At 41.8% G+C, this 21,495-nt stretch overlaps 1 protein-coding gene across 18 annotated transcripts in view; it reads right to left on the reverse strand.

Moving 5' to 3' along the window:
- Positions 1-21,495, reverse strand: part of rims1b (regulating synaptic membrane exocytosis 1b) — a 116,622-nt gene extending 95,127 nt beyond the window's left edge. For 17 of the 18 annotated variants that reach the window (XM_061678686.1, XM_061678685.1, XM_061678684.1 and 14 more), the window contains exon 1: positions 20,587-21,495. In XM_061678686.1, coding sequence (XP_061534670.1) covers positions 20,587-20,753 — 167 coding nt within the window. In that variant the 5' untranslated portion in view covers positions 20,754-21,495. The remainder of the gene's footprint in view (positions 1-20,586) is intronic. The other variant, XM_061678700.1, reaches the window with a different exon arrangement.

Raw genomic sequence — 21,495 nt, forward strand, 5'->3', positions numbered from 1 at the left:
AGGAGCCAGGTTTAGTTGAAGAAGAAGAAGGTGCACAATAAGTAAAACAAAAGAGGGATGACAAAAAGAAAATTGTTGTACACGCGGGTGCACTCGTAACTTTTCCTGCCGTTTGGACTTGTTGGGGGCCACGCTCTTGCCCTAGACTGCGGCCGTATGTTGTGGTAATGCCAGGAGTGTCTCTCCTGAGCCCCCGAAAACAAGTCCAGGGTGGGAAATCAAACAGAAGCCGCATGGTAGGCTTCTCTCATCGGACGGCGCCTTTGTTCCTTTCAAAACAAAGGAAAGGGGGGGCTGGCTGGAACCAAGTAGAGGAGCTGAAGAGATGTTAGTCAGAAGAAGAGAAAGAGGTAAGAAGAAAGGATTTCGAGGCTTTTTGTACCTTCTGAGGTTGAGAAAGAGACCAGACCCATTGACTCGGGTTTCCATATTATTCATTCTATCTGAGTGAGTCACGCCCTAAGCATGGGTTGAAACTCAGCACATTTTCAAATAAACGATTCCCAACTTTGGAACTGTCTCAACACAGAGATCAAGCATATAAAATGATTGTTTAAACTTTAGTCTTGGCAAATCAACAACTTATTGTTCCATACAACATCATTTTGTACTGTTTGGTTTCAAATCAAGAGGTACAGTTCTCAAGTAAGGCTTCTTAATACTCGCGCAGACGGTGACCGCGCTGACGTCACTGCAGCTGTCCCGCGCGTAGTTTGCCTTTATACTCGAGCGCAACCCACTTAAGCAAATGTAGTGCTTTGTTTGTTTGTTTATTATTGAGTATTCATTTGGCACATCACTTTTGCTATCAGTTTGGCCATGCGTGTTCCATGGCAATACGTGAAGCCTGCAGCCGTAGTCGACCCACAATTAAGATTGTTTCATGTTGTTCCATGCTACGCATTACTATCAAAGTATTGGTTCATGTTATACCATTGTGAAATTTATATATACACTATTTGTGCTTCCTCTCGTGGTGTCTTCATTTGAGTTTAGTCAGCTGGTCTGTAAGCTCATAAACGCACATGAACCTATCCTGTATTATGTCACATACTAAAATGCTAGCTCCTCAAGTGAAGGTGGACAACATAAAGGCTGTTTATGCCTTTTTTTAATTCATGAAATGGTTTTTTTTTAGACTTAAAAGAAATCTTAAATTTAAACAGAAAATTTTAAAATCTCCAACACAAATTAATTTATTTGTGTTGGAGATTGCTACACTGCAAATGTTTAGAAAGAAGAAAATACAGTTTGCTACTCAATGTGAATTTAAGGGAAAAAATTAAAATAAAAAATAAAAACAATTTGTCGCTAATTATTAAGTGAAATGGCTTATTTTGTTCTTGTGTATTTATAATTGCTCTTTAACCAAGAAAAATAAAAAAAACATTTTTAATATAAATTTTTAAAATTAAAAAAATTGTATTAATTTGAATACTCAATTACTCAATGAAATTTTTAGTAGGATACTCGAATACTAAAATATTCGATAGCTGCAGCTCTACTATGAACGCTTGGCCGCCACAAGCCGGTTATTAAAATTTTAGAGTCTACAATTTATTATGGTTTAGGAATGTGAGAGTAAGCCACAATACCTGGACAAATCGTACTCAAGCACAGGGAGAACATGCAAACTCTACACAGGAAGGTCAGAACCTAAATTCGAACCACAAAGTTGTAAGGCATACATGCTAACCACAAGGTCACAAGGACTTTTTTGAGGTTTCAGATTGAAATTGTGAACAGTGGGAGGTTATAGCATGACTTGTTGCTTTGAACTTCCTGGAACTTCGGATAGATGGAGATATTTATATATATATATCCATCCATTTTCCAAGCCGCTTATCCTCACAAGGGTCGCGGAAGTGCTGGAGCCCAACCCAGCTATCTTCGGGCAGTAGCCCGGTCCTCAGAACTGTGAGGCAGACGTTCTAACCAGTCGCCCACCGTGCCGCCATATAGATAGATAGATAGATAGATAGATAGATAGATAGATAGATAGATAGATAGATAAAGTTTAGTTCTCAGTTCAGATAGAAGTACTATTTATTTTAAAATAAATTAAATAAGTATAAGACAATTACCACAACACTACAGTATTGTCGCGGGACCCTATCCCAGCTATCTTCGGGCGGGAGGCAGGGTACAACCTGAACCGGTCTCCAGCCAATCACAGGGCACATAGAAACAAACAACCATTCGCACTCACATTCACACCTAGGGGAAATTTAGTCTTCAATCAACCTACCATGCATGTTTTTGGGATGTGGGAGAAAACCCTCCCAGGCATGGGGAGAACATGCAAACTCCAAACTTGTTTGTTTGTATGTGCCCTGCGATTGGCTGGCAACCAGTTCAGGGTGTACCCCGCCTCCTGCCCAATGATAGCTGGGATAGGCTCCAGCACGCCTGCGACCCTAGTGAGAAGAAGCGGTTCAGAAAATGGATGGATGGATGGATGGATGAGCATTAGTGTCAAATGTTCTGCAGACTAGAGCCCTGCATGGAAGTCACACAGTGAGGGGAGCAATACAGTGAACTTGTTGACAGAAGCAATAAATTAATGGGGTTTGACGAAGAAAGTACTGGCAACTCGCAGTTGTCACAATTTTGCAAACATTCTACTTAATTAGGTATTATTAAAAACTTTGCAAATAATAACTTTAACCCTAACCCTAATAAGTAAAGAAATATTGTTTAAATATACATGCACTTTACTTTTTCAATATAGAGCTGTCATGTCTTTACTTGTGTAGTTCATGTGTACAAATAAGTTAATGTGCACATGCTTTTAAATTTATTACAATTTCCAAGAGAAAATAAATATGCACAATATATCGAGCAAATATCATAATTGTGGTAATGGAATGGTCAGTTTTCCCAATCAGATGTGACCTTAAATGCACATCGGCATCCACCCCCCGAGATACTGGTCTCCTAATAGCGAGAGCAGACCCACAGGCGTCCAGTGAGAATCTCAGCAGCAGCAGGAATAGGAAGAATGACAGATGCAGGAGAGGAGGAAATGAACAAGGACAAAAACAACAAACAACTTGTGCCTAAAATGTATAACACGTCTGAAATATGGGAGAATACATATACCCTGTATTTATTTCATTAGATAATAAAAATATATTTTCTTTACAGGCATTTTAAATATCGCACTAATATAAATATCGCAATATTCAACAACCATATTGCATATCGTATTTTTTTCCACTACCGTGCAGCTCTAATAAATATTAAGTCTACATACACTTTACCTTTATATATTTTAAATACAACTGTCAACAAATACTGTAAGATATGCGCAAATCTTTATTTTTAGATGTTATATTGCTTAAAAAATGTGACGTGGCATGACATATTTTTACATGGCATCAAACACAAAACAGTGGAACCTCGCTTTAACGGACCCCGATTTAACTATCGGAAGTAACAGACAGGTGCCGTGAGCCACATGGCTAATTTACATGCAGACACATGCGAATCGCATGTAAATTGCACTCGTGCGCTGGCTCGCTGAGGTCTTGAAAGCGGCAGGCCTGGTTTCAAATCCCACCTTTAGGAGGTGAGTTTGGATAAACTTTAAAACTTTTCAAACACGGTCACTGTTGGTGTAGTAGTACACTTGCCTGACTTTGGTGCAGACAGTGTGGGTTCAGTTCCCACTCAGTGACGGTGTGAATGTGAGTGCGAATGGTTGTCCGTGTCTATATGTGCCCTGCGACTGACTGGCGACCAGTTCAGGGTGTAGTCCGCCTTTCGCCCGAAGTCAGCTGGGTTAGGCTCCAGCGTCCCGTGACCAGAACCAGGATAAGTGGTGTTGAAAATGGATGGATGGACTTTTCAATCACTTTACATTTTTTTCTCTATTATGTATTATAGCCCATGAAAAAAAGTTTTAAATAACAATTTTGTTCTGTATGGTTGTATTTAGGCCATGAAAAAAAAGTTAGAAAGAAAAAAGTATAACGGACAATCGCCTGTAATGGACATTCGAAATCAGTTGTCATTTTATTATATGATGCTCAATAGGGGCTATGAAATAGCACACACCAGTGTCTAACGCATGTTACATTTGGCGACTTATAATGTGACCCATCGCTAGCGCTGACCACGCACAGAATGAGATGGGAGGAGAGGGAGAGGGATGGACTCGTCAATCTACTCATTAAAATTTAATGCCGGTGACATCTGGAAGCATTAAAATGCTCTGCTCACTTTGTCTCTCTCCCTTTGGAATGACTTCGATTTCTGCAAAAATCATATCATCATATGATCATATCATAAAATTTGATCTGATCTTTAACTAAAATGCAACAATGAACCATCATCTTAAACTAATTCCACAAGAACAATGATGTTTTCATATTGTTATTGGGCACACCATGTAAACATAAACAGTACAGTGTGGAAAAAGAATGTGAACTCTTAATGAGTTGTCCAACAGCTAAAGACTCAGCCAACTAATGTAGGTGAAGGTCATGGGGGTCAGGATGTAAAATCTGAACGCCCAGCGGTGATAGAGCGCCTGTTCTGATTGGGAGGTACCATGAAGAATTCCAGAGCCTCCGCTGCAGTGGGAGTGTTACCCTGGCCGCTGCAGTGGAAGTGTTACCCTGGCCAAAAGGGAGGCACAATGCGCGCACCCTTTAATAGGTACGCCTTATCTTAAACTAATGCTAGCAACACTCTGACCAGTTTGTGCCTGTCTCTTTAGGGTGAGGCCTAAGTGGGCCCAGGGGTATAACAGTTGATGCAGCAGTTGGTCTGTCCATGTGTTGCAGAATCTTTATTCCCCATGCCCGGAGAAATGTGAGGGCCACTGCCACACACTGGATAAAACCCAGGGCACAGGGGGAGTTATGAACAGAAGCACTTTGAACTGGAATTGGTGGCCCTGGTAGACGCTGCAATCAGAAACTCCTGATGCTGTGCAGCGATTGGTACGTGAAAATAAGCATCCTTCCAGTCCGTGGTCGTAAGCCATTCCCCTTGATCAATCACCTACATTCCATGTGGTAAGCATTCATAAGGGTCTCAGGTCCAAGATGGAGCGAAATCCGCCACCTTTCTTTCAGTGAGGAAGTACTTTAAGTAGAATCCTCAGGTTCCCAAAAGAGGACCCACTTTCGCAATTAAACACTTAACTAGGAGGTCACAGCTAAGTCCCAAGCAAGCGCTTGGGTCACTGATGACAGTCTGTCAGACACCGCCGTAGGAAGGGTGCTGGCGTCAACCTTGCAGTTCGTAGCCCTGAGTCATGTTGGAAATTGTTAAAAGCTCTGAGAAGCAGATAGTTGAGCTTCTGCTGGGAGTAGCTGCCATCCGTTCTGGGCCTTGGAGGGGCCATTGGGACGGTAGACCGTCTCAGCGCCTGCATACTATCTGAGACAGCGTGTTCCCCAGCCTGCCAATACGTGCTGTCGTATCATAGGTTTACAAAGGTAGCCATCAATGTGCCTACATTGGACTGAGGAGCACTTGGTATATGGTCTAAAAGTCCTATCAAAAGCCACAGTCGTAGCTGCCATAATAGGCCGAGGCTGATATGCATTTTCCATTGCCCCCAGAGTGCGCTCGTTGAACTCATTGGTGTGTAAAGGGCTGTCATCATAAATAGCTCAGCCCAATATCTCATGAGTAGCTCAGGAAGTCAATCAAATGCATGACATTGTAGCGTATATTGGTTTTGGATAAAAGTGAAATTAATTTGGAAAAGGAATACATCAGAAAGTAAACAGCTGCATTTACTTCTGGTGTAATTCGACGTACGTCGAAGGTTACAATCAAATTATCTTTGTCTCGTATAGGGCACCATGTCTCTTTGTATTTGTAAATTTGGGGAAAAGTGCTGATAGTTCACCGGGTCTGGTCTTTCTCAGTTATCTCAGGAGGAACGGAGGCAGGTTTAGTTGAAGAAGAAGATGCACAAAAAGTAAAAACAAAAAAGATGCAAAAAGAAAATTGTTATTCACATGGGGGCGTGTGCACATACTGTAACTTTTCCTGACGTTTAGAATTGTTGCAGTCCAAGCTTTTGCGCTAGGCTGCAGGAGTAACTCGTAGTAACACCAGGAGTGTCTCTCCTGAGCCCTGAGAACAAGTCAAGGCTGGGAAAATAGATAGAAGCCGCATGGGACAGTGCCGCCCGCATGGTCCGGGGTCGCTCGCACTGTCGTGGTCCGGGGTCGCTCGCGCCATGTGGTGACTGAACAAAGGAAACAGGGGGAATGAAGGGGGAAGGGGTTGGTCGAAGGGAGTATTCATTACAACATTTAATTTAAGGGTTGGGCCGAAAGAAGGAGTTGGGTGACAGATCCCCCTGCAGGGTGTCAAGCTGGCAGGACAGTACCGATAATGGTTCCGATGGAAGAGTCATGTGGCTCTGGAAGCCGAGGACTGTCAAACCACGAAGCTGGTTAACCCGATGAACAGTTAAATTGGCTCCCTGAGGCTGCAATTGTTATTGCATCTTCTGGTGTAGTTGACCGTTGTCCACATCCTTATACTGCCATAAGAGTTTTAATCTGTTCCATTTTGTATTAAAGTAAACAGAACACTGGCCCGCTTGCCTGTAATTTTGTGTAATATTGTATGTAAAAATGTCTCTTTTTATACCAAAAATGTTTAAACGTTTGCAGTAATGTACATGTACATATTTTTTTTCAAAGACTAACTGCTTCAAATGGAGACTGAGGGCGGGGCGATATGGCCTAAAATTCATTTCATGGTATAAAAGGAATCCCTTCAAGGTAAAGGTATATATCGTGATAAAAACATTAGTGTAAAAGTTATAATAGTAGTGTTTGAAAATGGGTTAATCTAATGTGAAATGTATATATTTCCTGGTTTAAGGGGCAGAAAGTATGAGATTTTTCTACTCTGCTTTTTTTCATTCAAATTTTGAAATTACATGTAAACGTCCTCTTTTTCTTTTATGCAATGAAATAAATTTAACATAACATATAGTCTGTTAGCAAAGCTAAATTGATTTTTTTTAAAAAGACAATGTAGGTCACTGATGGTATAGTGGTACACTTCCGTGACTTTGGTGCAGGCAGCGGAGTTTCAGTGACGGTGTGAATGTGAGTGCGAATGGTTGTCCGTGTCTATATGTGCCCTGAGACTGCCTGGCAACCAGTTCAGGGTGTAGTCCACCTTTTGCCCGAAGTCACCTGGGATAGGTTTTTGTGTTGTAAAAGAATTCTGACCATTAATTTGACCTAGAATTTGTATAACTCAACTGATCTTTTTGAGAGAGGGGGAGAACATAAACAACTGAAATACACTTGAATGTGATTGACTTGAACGACTTAACTTGCTGCCTTCTTGGCCAGGTCACCATTGCAAAAGAGATGTTCTGTTTTAACTGGTCTTCTACCTGGTTAGGAAATCTGGTTGCACAAGGATGTACTCCCTCTTACAACTGGGATATAACTGTGTTCAGAAGTAACAGATCACATTCAAACTCATGTTCCATGGAAGACCACACACACCTGCCACCATTTAAATTTTAAGTGGAAAAAAAACAAAAACACAGGCATAGTGCCGTACAGAAACATTATTTTCTTTATCCACTAAAATGACTGAATGAAGAAGCTGTTTGAAAACAAAAGGCTAAAAATAGATTACACCCTGAACTGGTTACCAGCCAATCGCAGGGCACATACAAACAAACAACCATTTGCACTCACAGTCACACCTATGGGCAATTTAGAGTCTCCAATTAATGCATGTGTTTGGGATGTGGGAGGAAACCAGAGTGCCCGGAGAAAACCCACACAGGTACAGGGAGAACATGCAAACTCCACACAGGCGGGGCCGGGGATTGAACCCCAGTCCTCAGAACTGTGAGGCTGAGGCTCTAACCAGTCGGCCACGGTGCCATGTGTTGTAACATACGACATATTTTTACATGGCATTAAAAATAAATATTTCAAAATTGTCAAAATGGACTTATAATTATTTGTGTATTTTTACTTCTGACTGAAAATTGAAATCAATATCGAATCGAATCGATATGCAACCCTAAAGAATCAATATCAAAGAGAATCGTGACGTTCTTAACAATGCCCAGCCCTAGTGACCTGTCTACGAGGAGCATGATTGGTGAACTTGGCAGGATACTATAGTTGATTCTGGGTCAGTCGGGAGAGCTGTAAAAAAAAAAAAAAAAAAAAATGCAGCTTTGGCGATCACATGATCGCGTTGTCTGAAATCACAATTTTGATCAGGAAACGATAACCCGTTCAGCCCTACAAAGCAAAGAAGGAAATCAACAACTAAATGGCATCAATAGAAGAAAATACGCCTTCCAGAGTGGCCCAGTCTGAGTCCTGAACGCAAACCAATTGAGAAACTCTGGCATATCCTCAAGCGACCAAGTCAAACTAGGCATCCCAAGAATATTGTTGAATTTTGTTACTTATGTAAAGATGAATGAAAATTTAGGTTGGTTCTGCAAATACAGGAAACGTTTGGGTGAGGTTATTGTGGCCAAAAGAGGGGCACTTGTGAACATATTTTCACCCACTAAAACAAATGTTTCACTTTGATGCACCAGTCCGGCATAATGATTAAGTCATGGTAAACCACCGAAACAAAAATATAAAAAGTATCAAATTTGTTTAACTGAACAACAAACAAAGCGGATATATTTGCAGGAAGACAAGACTTATTTGTTTTCACATTCATACCTACGGGCAATTTAGAGTCTTTAATTAACCTAACATTCTCCAGCTCAGCGTCTCACCTGCCATCTGCCAGTGGATTTACAGCTTTCTGACGGGCAGGAGACAGCAGGTCAGGCTGGGGGAGGCCAACTCATCCACACGCAGCATCAGCACTGGGGCACCCCAAGGTTGTGTCCTCTCTCCGCTGCTCTTCTCTCTCTACGTGAACGACTGCACCTCAGCGAACCCGACTGTCAAGCTCCTGAAGTTTGCAGATGACACCACTGTCATCGGCTTCATCAAGGACGGTGACGAGTCTGCATATCGACAGGAAGCGGAGCGGCTGGAGCTGTGGTGCGGCCGACACAACCTGGAGCTGAACACGCTCAAGACTGTAGAGATGATCGTGGACTTCAGGAGGCATCCTTCGCGACAGCTGCCCCTCACGTTGTCCAGCTGCCTTGTGTCAACCGTCGAGACCTTCAAGTTCCTGGGAATTACAATCTCTCAGGACCTGAAGTGGGCGACTAACATCAACTCCGTCCTCAAAAAGGCCCAGCAGAGGATGTACTTCCTGCGGCTTCTGAGAAAGCACGGCCTGCCACCGGAGCTGCTGAAACAGTTCTACACAGCGGTCATCGAATCAGTCCTGTGTTCTTCCATCACACTCTGGTTTGGTGCTGCTACAAAAAAGGACAAACTCCGACTGCAACGGACAATCAGAACTGCTGAAAGGATTGTCGGTAACCCCCTACCCACCATTGAGGACTTGCACGCTCCCAGAACTAAGACAAGGGCGTGCAAAATCCTCTCGGACCGTCTGCACCCCGGTCACCAGCTCTTCCAGCTCCTCCCCTCAGGTAGGCGCTACCGATCAACGCAAACTAGAACTAGTAGACATTCCAACAGCTTCTTCCCTCTTGCGATCAACTTCTTAAACACCTACCCTATAATTCCATTACAACAAGCTGGAAATTTTTTTGACTTGAGTTCGTTGTCACATTTCTGTGGGGCCAATTATGTATTACTCGTGCACTCACTGTAGTTGTCTCGCCATGCTGCACTATTTGCATATACTGGCCACTCGTGCCAGAGTAGCATCTGCTCCATTTGCACACTGATTGAGGAGTATCTGTAACATTTGCACAACCAACATTGTCCCAGATGATCGCACTACTCGTCACTTTAAACCGCATACACTCCTTGAAGTCTCAGCGCCCTTTGCACAATGGTCATTGCACCGGACTACTGCAATATTAGTCATTCAAACTGCTCTAAGTGCTAGAGGACTCTGCATCTTTTTGCACAATTGTTTCTTGTCAATGTCTTTATGTCTCCAAAGTGTTCTGTAAGTTGACTGTCTGTTGTACTAGAGCGGCTCCAACTACCGGAGACAAATTCCTTGTGTGTTTTGGACATACTTGGCAAATAAAGATGATTCTGATTCTGATTCTGATATTAGGATGTGGGAGGAAACCGGAGTACCCGGAGAAAATCCATGCAGGCACGAGGAGAACATGCAAATTCCACACAGGCGAAGCAGGGTTTTAACCCAGGTCCTCAGAATTGTGAGGCAGATGTGCTAACCAGTCGGTTACCGTGCCGCCATAATAATGCAATAATAGAAATTAATAATAACTCGTGAAGATATACTTTCGGTTTTAACCTAACTATACAAGAATAATTGATTGTCCTAAGAGTTAACGTATACCGAACCGAACCAAAAACCATGACCACAAAACAGAGATATGGACTGAACTGTGGATTTTGTAAACCTTTCCACCCCTACCTTCTACAGGGTGCAAAAAATGAAAATGGTTCAAAGAAGAAAAGAGATTGAGCGCAACAACAGCACCCAGTGAATTTAATATTTAAATATTTCAGGAGATACTTCCAAGTGTGTGCTATTTTTGCAACCTGATCCATAATTCAGCATTAAAATTTTTCTCCTAGGAACCCTGGAACACTTAGATCTGCTTGGAAAATGTGGCGGTCACCGTGAGTCACAAACGTCCTCAGAACGGCTCTGATAAAATAAGACTAAAAAGAACTACACACACTTAAACAGAGACAACTGCCAATTTTGCCAGACTGTCAATCACGATAAAGTTGTTTGGGATGAAACTGTGAAACTGAAAGGTATATTTGGAGGACATTTAAATATTAGAAGTTTCGTTTGTAGTTAGTTAATTAGGTTTTCAAATATGACGAAATATGAACTTTGGTAACTGACTCCAATCTTGATTTTTTTATGTCAATGTGAGACATGGCTACATGACAGAATTGTAAGTAGAATTGAGGTCCACCTTCTCTGAGAATCTATATAACATGGACACCTTGTTTTAAAAAAAATTTTAAAAAAGTATTTTGATTCATCCTCCTACTTACCTTCTTAAATCTGGGAATCCTGATGAGATGAGTAACTATAGCCCAATTAGTCTTCTCCCAGTCATGTCAAGTATTACAGAAGATGATCTCTGATCAGCTTCTACACTATATATATATAGCGAAAAAATAGAACAATGGTGACCCTTCCCATGAGTGGCCGGTTGACCAAAATACCCCATAAGCGCAGCGATTACTCAACCAAGAGGTCACATAAGACTCCACAACAACATCCAAAGAACTGACTCCACTATAAGAAAGAGAGTGGGGAAAAATGGCCTGCATGGGAGAGTTCGAGACGAAAACTACTGCTCAGCAAAAGGAACATTTGGGCTCATGAGAAAATACTCTCTGGTTTGAAAAGAACTTGGGTTCTACAGCAGGACAATGATCTAAAACACACCAGCAAGTCCACCTCTGAATGGCTGAAGAAAAGCAAAATGAAGACTTTGGAGTGACCTTTTCAAAGTCCTAACCTGAATCCTATTAAAATGCTGTGGCATGACCTTAAAAAGGTGGTTCATGCACAAAAACCCTCCAATGTGGCTGAATTACAGCAATTTTGCAAAGATGAGTGGGGCAAAATTCCTCCACAGTGCTGAAAGAGACTCATTGCAAGTTATTGCAAACGCTTGATTGCAGTTGTTGCTGCTAAGGGTAGCCCAACCAGTTATTAGGTTTGGAGCCAATCACATTTTCACACAGGGCCCTGTAGGTTTGGATTTTTTTTCTCCCTTAATAATGAAAACCTTCATATAAAACTGTATTTTGTGTTTACTTGTGTTGTCTTTGACTCATATTTAAATTTGTTTGATTATGGGAAACAAAGTGTGACAAAGATGCAAAAAAGTAAGTAGGGGGCAAACAGTTTTTCACCTAGTCACAATTATTCTTCATGTTAGGGTTTATATATTACTACATTGGACATCGATGCCATTTTCCGCTTTTATTTTGCAGTTGGCCATGGAACGCGGTCCGGCCCTTAACAAAGCCTTACCCATACGTTCGCCCCCTGGTGGCTGGCTGACTGGGTTGTGGACACTGCTGCAAATGAAGCTGTTTTCATATGCAACAGTGCCCGCATTTTAAAAGTAAAAAATTGCTAACAATCAGGCTCATTTAATCATGGCAGCCAAAATCGTGATCATGATTCAAATTTGCTAAATTGTTGTTGTTGCTTAATATCCACATGTGAAAGAGGCCTGGGTTGGATATGGGGGGGGAAAAAGGAATTGTACTGTTCGCATTGACATGACAAAAGAACATGTAGCTGCATGTCACATTGGGCAAAAAAAAAAGAGGAATATACCTGCAGTGTGAACACAGCCTAACTGGGGGATTTCAGAGGTACTGTGTATGAGTATTGTACATGGGCAAAAGTGTGCGGTATGCCTGAGAACTATCACGAAAAGTCCAGATGTGCGCTTTTCAGGCCTGACCACAACAAATTAAGGAACAAAAAATAACTTTCCAGATTTGAAGTTTAAGTCATCACAGATAATGTCCAGTAGAAGTACACCTTTATCACCAACAACTGTTTCAGTCTCAGGTAAAGCTGCCACCTGACTGGACATTGCTGCCCAGAGGGAAGGGAGCTACAAATACTATATACTGCCTACAGCATGACAGATGATAATAGGTTTATGAGTATAATACAAAGAATTATAAATAATTATTTATTTAATCCATCCATTTTCTACACCGCCTATCTACCTTAAGGTCAAGGGTGAGCTAGAGCTAGGGGTAGAAATGGTATAATTCGTATAAGGTTTAAATTTGAGCGAAGGTACCGATTTGGACTTAACCGACCAGACGTGATAAAGCTTTTTGATAATGTCATTATATCTGTCTCAGTATAAAAAGGTCTCACGTAAATTGTTATTTTTTTGTCATTGTTGTTTTAACAGCTCCGAGCTGGTTAAACGACCAATGCGTCCACGTACATTACTCTCTGCTTTACCGGCTGCTCAGAAAGGGTAAGAAATATGGGAATGCTTGCTTGTGCTGCATGAGCCAGCACAGTACGTGCTGTGGCTAGATAGCTAGCGGCTAACACACAGTCCTGAACCACTCATAAAAAAAGTCGCCCGTCGATTTGCTGGGTCGTACTCGAGGATGCGAATGTGTACATGTACCAGGGGTGGAGGGTACTGGCGGAGCAGCGAGGAAGTTGGGAGGTGAAAAAAAAAAAGTCCGGGAGTTCATCCTGGTGTACACTCTAATCCTCGCCTGAGCACCTCCATGGCAGGTAACAAGCAACACATGTTATGACTGGTCGGCACAGTAGGCGACTGGTTTGCACATCTGCGTCACAGTTCTGAGGACCCAGGTTGAAATCCGGCCTCACCTGTGTGGAGTTTGCATGTTCTCCCCGTGGTTTCCTCCCCCATCCGTGCAAAAACATGCAGGCTAGGTTAATTTAAAACTCTAAATTGGCCATAGGTGTGAATGTGAGTGCGAATGGTTGTTTGTTTATATGTGCCCTGCGATTGGCTGGCGACCAGTTCAGGGTGTGCCACGCCTCTTGCCCAAAGATAGGTGGGATAGGCTCCAGCACACCCACAACCCTAGTGAGGATAAGCGGTGCAGAAAATGAATGAATGAATTAACATAAGAAAGACACATCCTCACCTAGTTTTTGTGGAGACTTATCACAATATACAAGTTTGTTGCCAGCTAACGTCAAGCAAAGATTGTCATGAACGGAACAATGGACAGGACCCAAAATGTACAACTCCAATACAATGGACAGTGTCAAAAAAAGAGTAGTTTAATAAACAGGTAGCGGTCGGTACACAGACGGGCAATCCTCAAAGGCAACGGTATCCAAAAACGATAGGCAAAAGGCGAGGTCAATAATCAAAACAGGGTCTAGGCTTACTATGAGTCAACGACGTGGAAATAAAGAATGCTGGAAAGTGACAACAAGGTACAACGAACTGGCGACCAGAAAAAATGAGGCCTGAGTTTTAATGCATGGGGTAATTAGGGTAAACAAGGCACAGGTGGGGAAGATGCTCTCAGGAGCAGGTGTGTACGAGACAGGGTGAAGACAACAACCATAACACACAATGAAAAAGATATGCAGCGAAGCTTTTTGGACACATGTATCCCCCCCAACTCTTGATCGGCCTGCAGCATCCAAACTAACGTGTATGGTTTTATTGTAAAAGATGTAAGATGAACTTTTTGTATTCATTGTAACCCTTTAAACATTAAAACGGGTTTGTGCATTACCTTACATGTCACCTTGAGATCATTGGTCAAGTTATTTTTGTATCAGCTATGTGTGTGCAGCTGCAACAATCTTGTCTACGTTATCTTTTTTTCTTGTTTGTCACCATAAATCATTGATGAGCAACTTGTTCAGTGGAGAGCTCGCTTTAGAAAAAGAGAGAAAGTCCTCACTCTTAATCTTACTCATAGGCACCTCAAGTTAACAATATTGAGCAAAACATCATGCATGAGTCACCAAACGTTATGGGAGTTATTCAACTCTAAGATGTACCGCAGGCAAGCACAAAGTGATAGAACAACTTACAAACTTACACTGTATGTTAAGAGCAAGGTGTCAAACTCATATGCAGGCAACACCAGAATTACAGCAGAGGGATGTTTATGACTGTTAAACCCTAAAAATGTATCTGTAACTTTTAATCATTCATACATTATTACATGAAGGCCACTGCATTCAAATATTTGTATAAAACTAATTGATGAAACGGTGGACGACTGGTTAGAGCGTCAGCCTCACAGTTCTGAGGACCCGGGTTCAATCCCCGGCCCCGACTGTGTGGGGTTTGCATGTTCTCCCCGTGCCTGCGTGGGTTTTCTCCGGGCACTCCGGTTTCCTCCCAGATCCCAAAAACATGCATGAATTGGAGACTCTAAATTGCCCGTAGGCATGACTGTGAAGTGCGAATGGTTGTCTGTTTGTATGTGCCCTGCGATTGGCTGGCAACCAGTTCAGGGTGTACCCCGCCTCCTGCCCGATGACAGCTGGGATAGGCTCCAGCACTCCCGCGACCCTAGTGAGGAGAAGCGGCTCAGAAAATGGATGGATAATTGATGAATAACACGTTTTAAAATCAGAAGTCAAGGAAAAATAGTGAAAGCTGGTATTCAAAATTACAAATGCTCCAAATGGCATACAATTTGAAGTATGACCAAAATGAATATGATACTGTAAATATGCCCTTAAGTTACTATCTGACAATTACAGGTAAAAAAAAATGAGATGGGTGAAGTGCATAAGTGATGTGAGGTTTATCATTGTTTAAAGAGGATTACCATAATTTCTCGTGAATAATGTGCACCCATGTTGATGCAAATTGATCTTACTTTATGCCTCCCTGCTAATTTTTTGTGCGTCTCAGACGCTGGACACAAATCAAACGAGATCCCTGTATATGCCCTAAAAGGTGGGGGAGCTAGCCCATTTAAGCATTTAAAAATATACTTTACATTATGAAACTTAATAAAATGACTAAAACTTTAGGTATTGTGGTTGTTTACGACATGGCAGTCATGGTGTCTAATTGGTTTTTATCCAGGATTTCAAGACCCCGGTTATATAGACACTCGAAAGTTTTTTTTTCACTGACTGGTATGTTTGAGAAAGATGTAAAAGTATCATTGAGTTTATAAACAATTACCGGTAATTATATTACACCGGTTCAGGTCTAGGACATCTGCCTCACAGTTCTGAAGACCCAGGTTCAAATCCGGCTTCCCCAGTGCGGAGTTAGCATGTTCTCCCCGTGCCTGCCTGGGCTTTCTCCAGGTATTCTGCTTTCCTCCCCTAATTCCAAAACATGCATGGTAGGTTGATTGAGGACTCTAAATTGCCTGTAGGTGTGAATGTGAGTGTGAATGATTGTTTGTCTATATGTGCCCTGCGATTGGCTGGCGACCAGTTCAGGGTGTACCCCGCCTCTCGCCCAGAGATAGCTGAGACAGACGCCAGCACACTCGCAACCCGAGTGAGGATAAGCGGTACGGAAAATGGATGGATGGATGGATGGACGGTTAAGGTCTGATTATACTTACAGTAGATGGTAAATAATCATTGTGTAAATGTTAATTAAAACATTATGTGTACAGTAAATAAAGGTTTTATGATGGCAACAATTTAGACCCGGGGTCTCTAGCTCCACTTATCTGGGGGCCGCTGAAGATAGAGTCCGGGTGAGTCTGGGCCACTTAAGGTTTTCCACAAAAAAGGGTTTCACTTATTCAAAAATCGTAAAACTAATCAAATCTTTTCAATTTTTATTAATAACAGTTCAGAACATGTACAGTTATTCAGAACAGGAACAAGATTGGTAACCTGGTCCTCTTTCTCATCTCCCTGGTATTTTGCATACTCTTCAGCATGTCTAGTTGCGTAATGATGTCTGAGCACCGCAACTTTCTCTGTGCATATAAGACACGTTGGGGTTGCCTTGTACTAAACGAAAAAAAAAACATTCCATCTTCCGCTTCTTCTGAAATTGACTGTGCTCGTCATCAACCTTTCTCTTCATGGCAGTTTTTGAGAAAGATAGGACTGGAACTGGGTGACAGGACAGACAGTATTTTCTTTCCACTTGGTGGCATGTTTCAACTAATTACATTTGTGACTACGCTGTAAAAAACAACGAAATGCTGTAAAATCATGACAGGAAAAATACTGAACAGAAAAACATTACAAATTAAAAATGTACATTAATATTTTGTAAATTGGCACAGTGGACGACTGGTTAGCACATCTGCCTCACAGTTCTGGGGACCGGGGTTCAAATCCAGGCCCCGCCAGTGTGGAGTTTGCATGTTCTCCCCGTGCCTGGGTGGGTTTTCTCCAGGCACTCCGGTTTCCTCCCACATCCCAAAAACATGCATGGTAGGTTGATTGAAGACTCTAAATTTCCCGTAGGTGTGAATGTGAGTGTGAATGGTTGTTTGTTTCTATGTGCCCTGCGATTGGCTGGCAACCGGGTCGGGGTGTACCCCACCTCCCACCCGAAGATACACGGGATAGGCTCCAGCAGCCCACGACTAATTTTGTAAATTAGTCAATCATTCCCCAAATGTACATTTTACGGTAAAAATATGTTAAAATAAACACATTTCTCTGTATATTTTGCATATAGCTGTAGAGAAATATTGAAAAATTGTATTACAAAAAAGAACAATACATAGCGTTATAATAACATTTTGGGGGAGTCGCGTTGTCATAAATACGAAACAAATCAACTTGTGTTCATTTGAATCTGATGTGCTGATTATGGCGGACCAAGAGTGCCAAAATCTATTAAATGAATACATAATTTTAAAAAATATTAAATGTGTCATAAAATATGTAATATTTCAGTTATTCAATTTAATTAATTTAAATTTGAGATATTAATTTAAATTTTAGATATTAATTTACATTTTTATTTATTATTTCAATTTATATTCACTGATTTAAATTTGTATTTATTTCAATATTTATTTAACTAATTCACTGTCAATCCCGTGGAAGAAATAAATACTGAAATAATTAAACATGACACATTTGATTATTTGTTCAATAATGTATCTATTCAATTTTGGCACACTTGGTCCTTCATAACTGATGAAATGTAGGACTTATGTAAAAGAAAGAAGAACACTGACAAAAGGAAACTTGCTTTCAACAGTGAGATTATTGTTCGGGCGACAGTAGTATTTAAAATGCAGAATCAGTTCATTACATATTTAGAAGAAACAAGATTAGTAATTAGGATATAAACCTAGCAAGTCTTTATTTTATTTTGATTTTTACTAGGCTTTACACGATCAGGATTTTTGGGGTCGATCAGAGTTTAAAAAAAACGATAACATATCACCGATCCGATCACAAGATGGAGCAATGTGTCTATTTAAATGACTTGTTCATTTACTGTATGTACTTGCGTACTGTATACTGAGTTTCTTCAAAAATATCTTGTCAGGTCATGTATTCTAATCATCCATCCATCCATCCTTTTTCTGAGCCGCTTCTCCTCACTAGGGTCGCGGGCGTGCTGGAGCCTATCCCAGCTATCATCGGGCAGGAGGCGGGGTACACCCTGAACTGGTTGCCAGCCAATCGCAGGGCACATACAAACAAACAACCATTCACACTCACATTCACACCTAGGGGCAATTTAGAGTCTTCAATTAACCTAGCATGCATGTTTTTGGATTGTGGGAGGAAACCGGAGTGCCCGGAAAACCCACGCAGGCACGGGGAGAACATGCAAACTCCACACAGGCGGGGCCGGGGATTGAACCCCGGTCCTCAGAACTGAACAGACGCTCTAACCAGTCGGCCCCCGTGCCGTATTCTAATCAGTCAGGTCAAACCAACATTACAACATGACAGAAATAATGGGTGCTAACTCACTGTAATTAAATTACTTGATTGTTATTGAATTACTTCACACACACACACCGAAATCATGATTCGACAGAACGCCGGTACAACCGTTAGTGCTAGCACTAGCTTGCTTGGCTACATGACGTTTTGTTATATATATATATATATATATATATATTTTTTTGTTTTGTTTGTTTTGTTTGTTTTAATTGCTGTGTCTGTATCTTACAGAACTATGTAATGCAACCTTGTGTAACTGTCAAGTCTGATCTGATCTGTCCTAAGAAATTATTTAAATATTATTTGGACTTTTCTTCTTTTTTTTTGTTCATTGTAGTTACTCCTGTGGTATCTTGTTTTGATTATTTATCTTTGTCTTTTTTTATTGTTTGACTTACGTTTTTCACATTTGAAGCAAAGAGAACATCTGACTGTTCAATATGTGAAATACTGCAAAAGGCTATATTATTGTCGACAATTTTTCAGAAAAATTTGCAGATATTTTCGGTCGAAATGAACAGTATTTCCTGTTAATGTGAAGAGACTCACCACCCAGCCACAAGCATTAATCCTCATGCTGCATGTCAATTGACGTTGAAATTAAGACTTTCTATGTTAGGGTATGTTCTTATCTTGTATTACAGTGGTGAGCTTGTATGACTGTTGGATTGTGATTTTTCATTAGAGGCGTGAGGCATTCGAGGCAACTTGAGTCCTGTTAGCATACAGCAACATTATAGAGTACCGCACAGAAAATAACGAAGGTTTGCTGTATGTTTGGTTAAATCATAATTCTTTTGCATGGCTGATCTACTCAATGATTTCCCAGATGAACAAAGCCATTATTGACGGAACCTGAACTTTGCCTCACGGAACATTAAATACATAACTTCCTCTCAAGGGGCTTAAAGCAGCTTTCTGCCCTTACGGCTGCAGCCAGGAAATGAAAACAGCCATTAGAATTGAAACAACCCAGAGTGCTGAGATGCTGTAGGCCTGCAATGGCATCACTCTTGATTAGGTTCTTCATGTGTTGTGCCTGTAGTTCTGCTATCAAATACAGTGTGTTATCAATGTCTGTAGTGTTAGGAAGTAAGACTACTAGCCTCATTAAACAGCATTTTAACATCAAAAACTTGAACAGATAGTCGGTGCCATGGTGAATTATATCGTCTTCTGAGATCCATATAATTTCCCATCATGCTCCTTCTCTGGTTCATAGTTTATAGCAAGTATCAATCTGAGCTACAAGCTACCTGACAAACCTTCTGCAGGTGACAGGCGGACGACAAATGTCCATTTCATCAATGCCGACAGCATTTCCAAAGCTCACAAAAACCACATCTCATCTCTAATCTGTGCCGCGTCCAGGCAGTTTAGGCCTGCTAATATACCAAACCACACCCCATCTCCTTCTCTGCGCTGAGAGCAGCACAAATGGTCGTGCACACGGCCCATCCAACGTCTGGTGGGTTTTAAACCCCTTCTTCTTTTTTTTTTTTTTTTTTTTTTTTTTTTTGCAGCGCTATGATGCGACGGGTTTTAATGTTATGTTATTGCCGTGATTGTCAAACAGGATACCTCCACGTTTTACAAATAAAAGTCTACATAACGTACGGATTAGAGGGAAATTAGGATTTGTAAAGTGAAGCACGGGGTGCAGTCCCCATTGATAAAAAAAAAAAAAAAAATGGATGATGCTATGATTCATCAGCAACCCCACCAGTGTCACGCCCTGTTTTTCGATCCAACTATGTAAATGGTAATGGGTTGCTGATGATGATTTAAGGTCATCTCAAACTGGCACTGGCATCGTGTTGTTTTCATGTATCGATCCAGGCAGTGGAGCTGTCACACTATAGTATCTGCAAACACGTGACTGATCAGAGCTGTTGCTACAATGGTGCCTCAACACAGACGGACTGCATATTTAGAGCATGCAGAACACATCCCCTATGTAATACTCCATGGGGGAATATATATATATATATATATATATATATATATATATATATATATATATATATAATAACACTGACTGTATGTACTGGAGGCTGGATGAAACAGGCAAAGGGTGGGAGGGTTACTCGCAAACATTAGCTTGGTAAACTCAGTGGATGTGGACACAGCATTAAGTTGCGATGAAAGGGATGCTCTTACTTTAACATGGCTTGTTCTTTCTCCTCTTCTTCCTTTTGGCGAGCCATCACTGCCATGATGATTTCCCGCTCCTCCTCGGTGAGATGGCTCAAGTCCGGAAGGTCCGGCATGGATGGCGGCACCGCGGGTGGGCGAGGGCCGCTCCGTGGCCCCACCGAGGCGGACATCTTTTCCACCAGCACTCCACCGCCGCCACCACCTCCTCCTCCTCCTCCTCCTCCTCCTCCTTCTCCTCGTCTTCCTCGTCGTGTCGTTTCGGACGTTTTCTCAGCCACACCTCAAGAAACGCTCCACGGACATGGCGGCGGCGGCGGCGAATACTGCAAGCCGGTCATCGTCGCGGGAACCCCCGGGTTGTGCTTTTTTTTTTTTTTTTTTGCCCAGCCCCACCTGCACACCTCCACTTCCCGGGTTCACAGAGAGTCCATCAAGGCCGAGGAGGAGACGCGTCCTTTGGATGCCTCCGCCGTCTTTTCTCAAGTGGAGCTTCTGGATGTTAGTGTGGTATATTTGGCGGAGTCATCGTCATCATCGTTCTCTCTCTCTCTCTCTCTCTCTCTCTCTCTCTCTCTCTCTCTCTGCCTATGTCTCCCTATCTGCAGACTGTCTTTTGACGTGACTACTTAACACCCACGCACATATATTACGCACAGTCCCTTGCTTCACGTTCAACCCCTAACACGAACTCGTCCACCCCCAAAGACATCCCAACACCAAGGACAGCATATTCTCAACAAGGTTGGACATCAATGAAGCAGCTATTAAGCGACCCAATCGTCACAAGTTACAGACAAAGAACTGTTTGTTTGTTTGTTTGTTTTTTTGCCCAAATAATCCCTGCAAGTCTCCACGCGCAGTTCCAGTGGAAATAAATGGATGCCAGATCACATCCTCGCTTTCGGGATGAGG

Source organism: Phycodurus eques, chromosome 6, assembly GCF_024500275.1.
Source record: "Phycodurus eques isolate BA_2022a chromosome 6, UOR_Pequ_1.1, whole genome shotgun sequence".
NCBI lineage: Eukaryota > Metazoa > Chordata > Actinopteri > Syngnathiformes > Syngnathidae > Phycodurus > Phycodurus eques.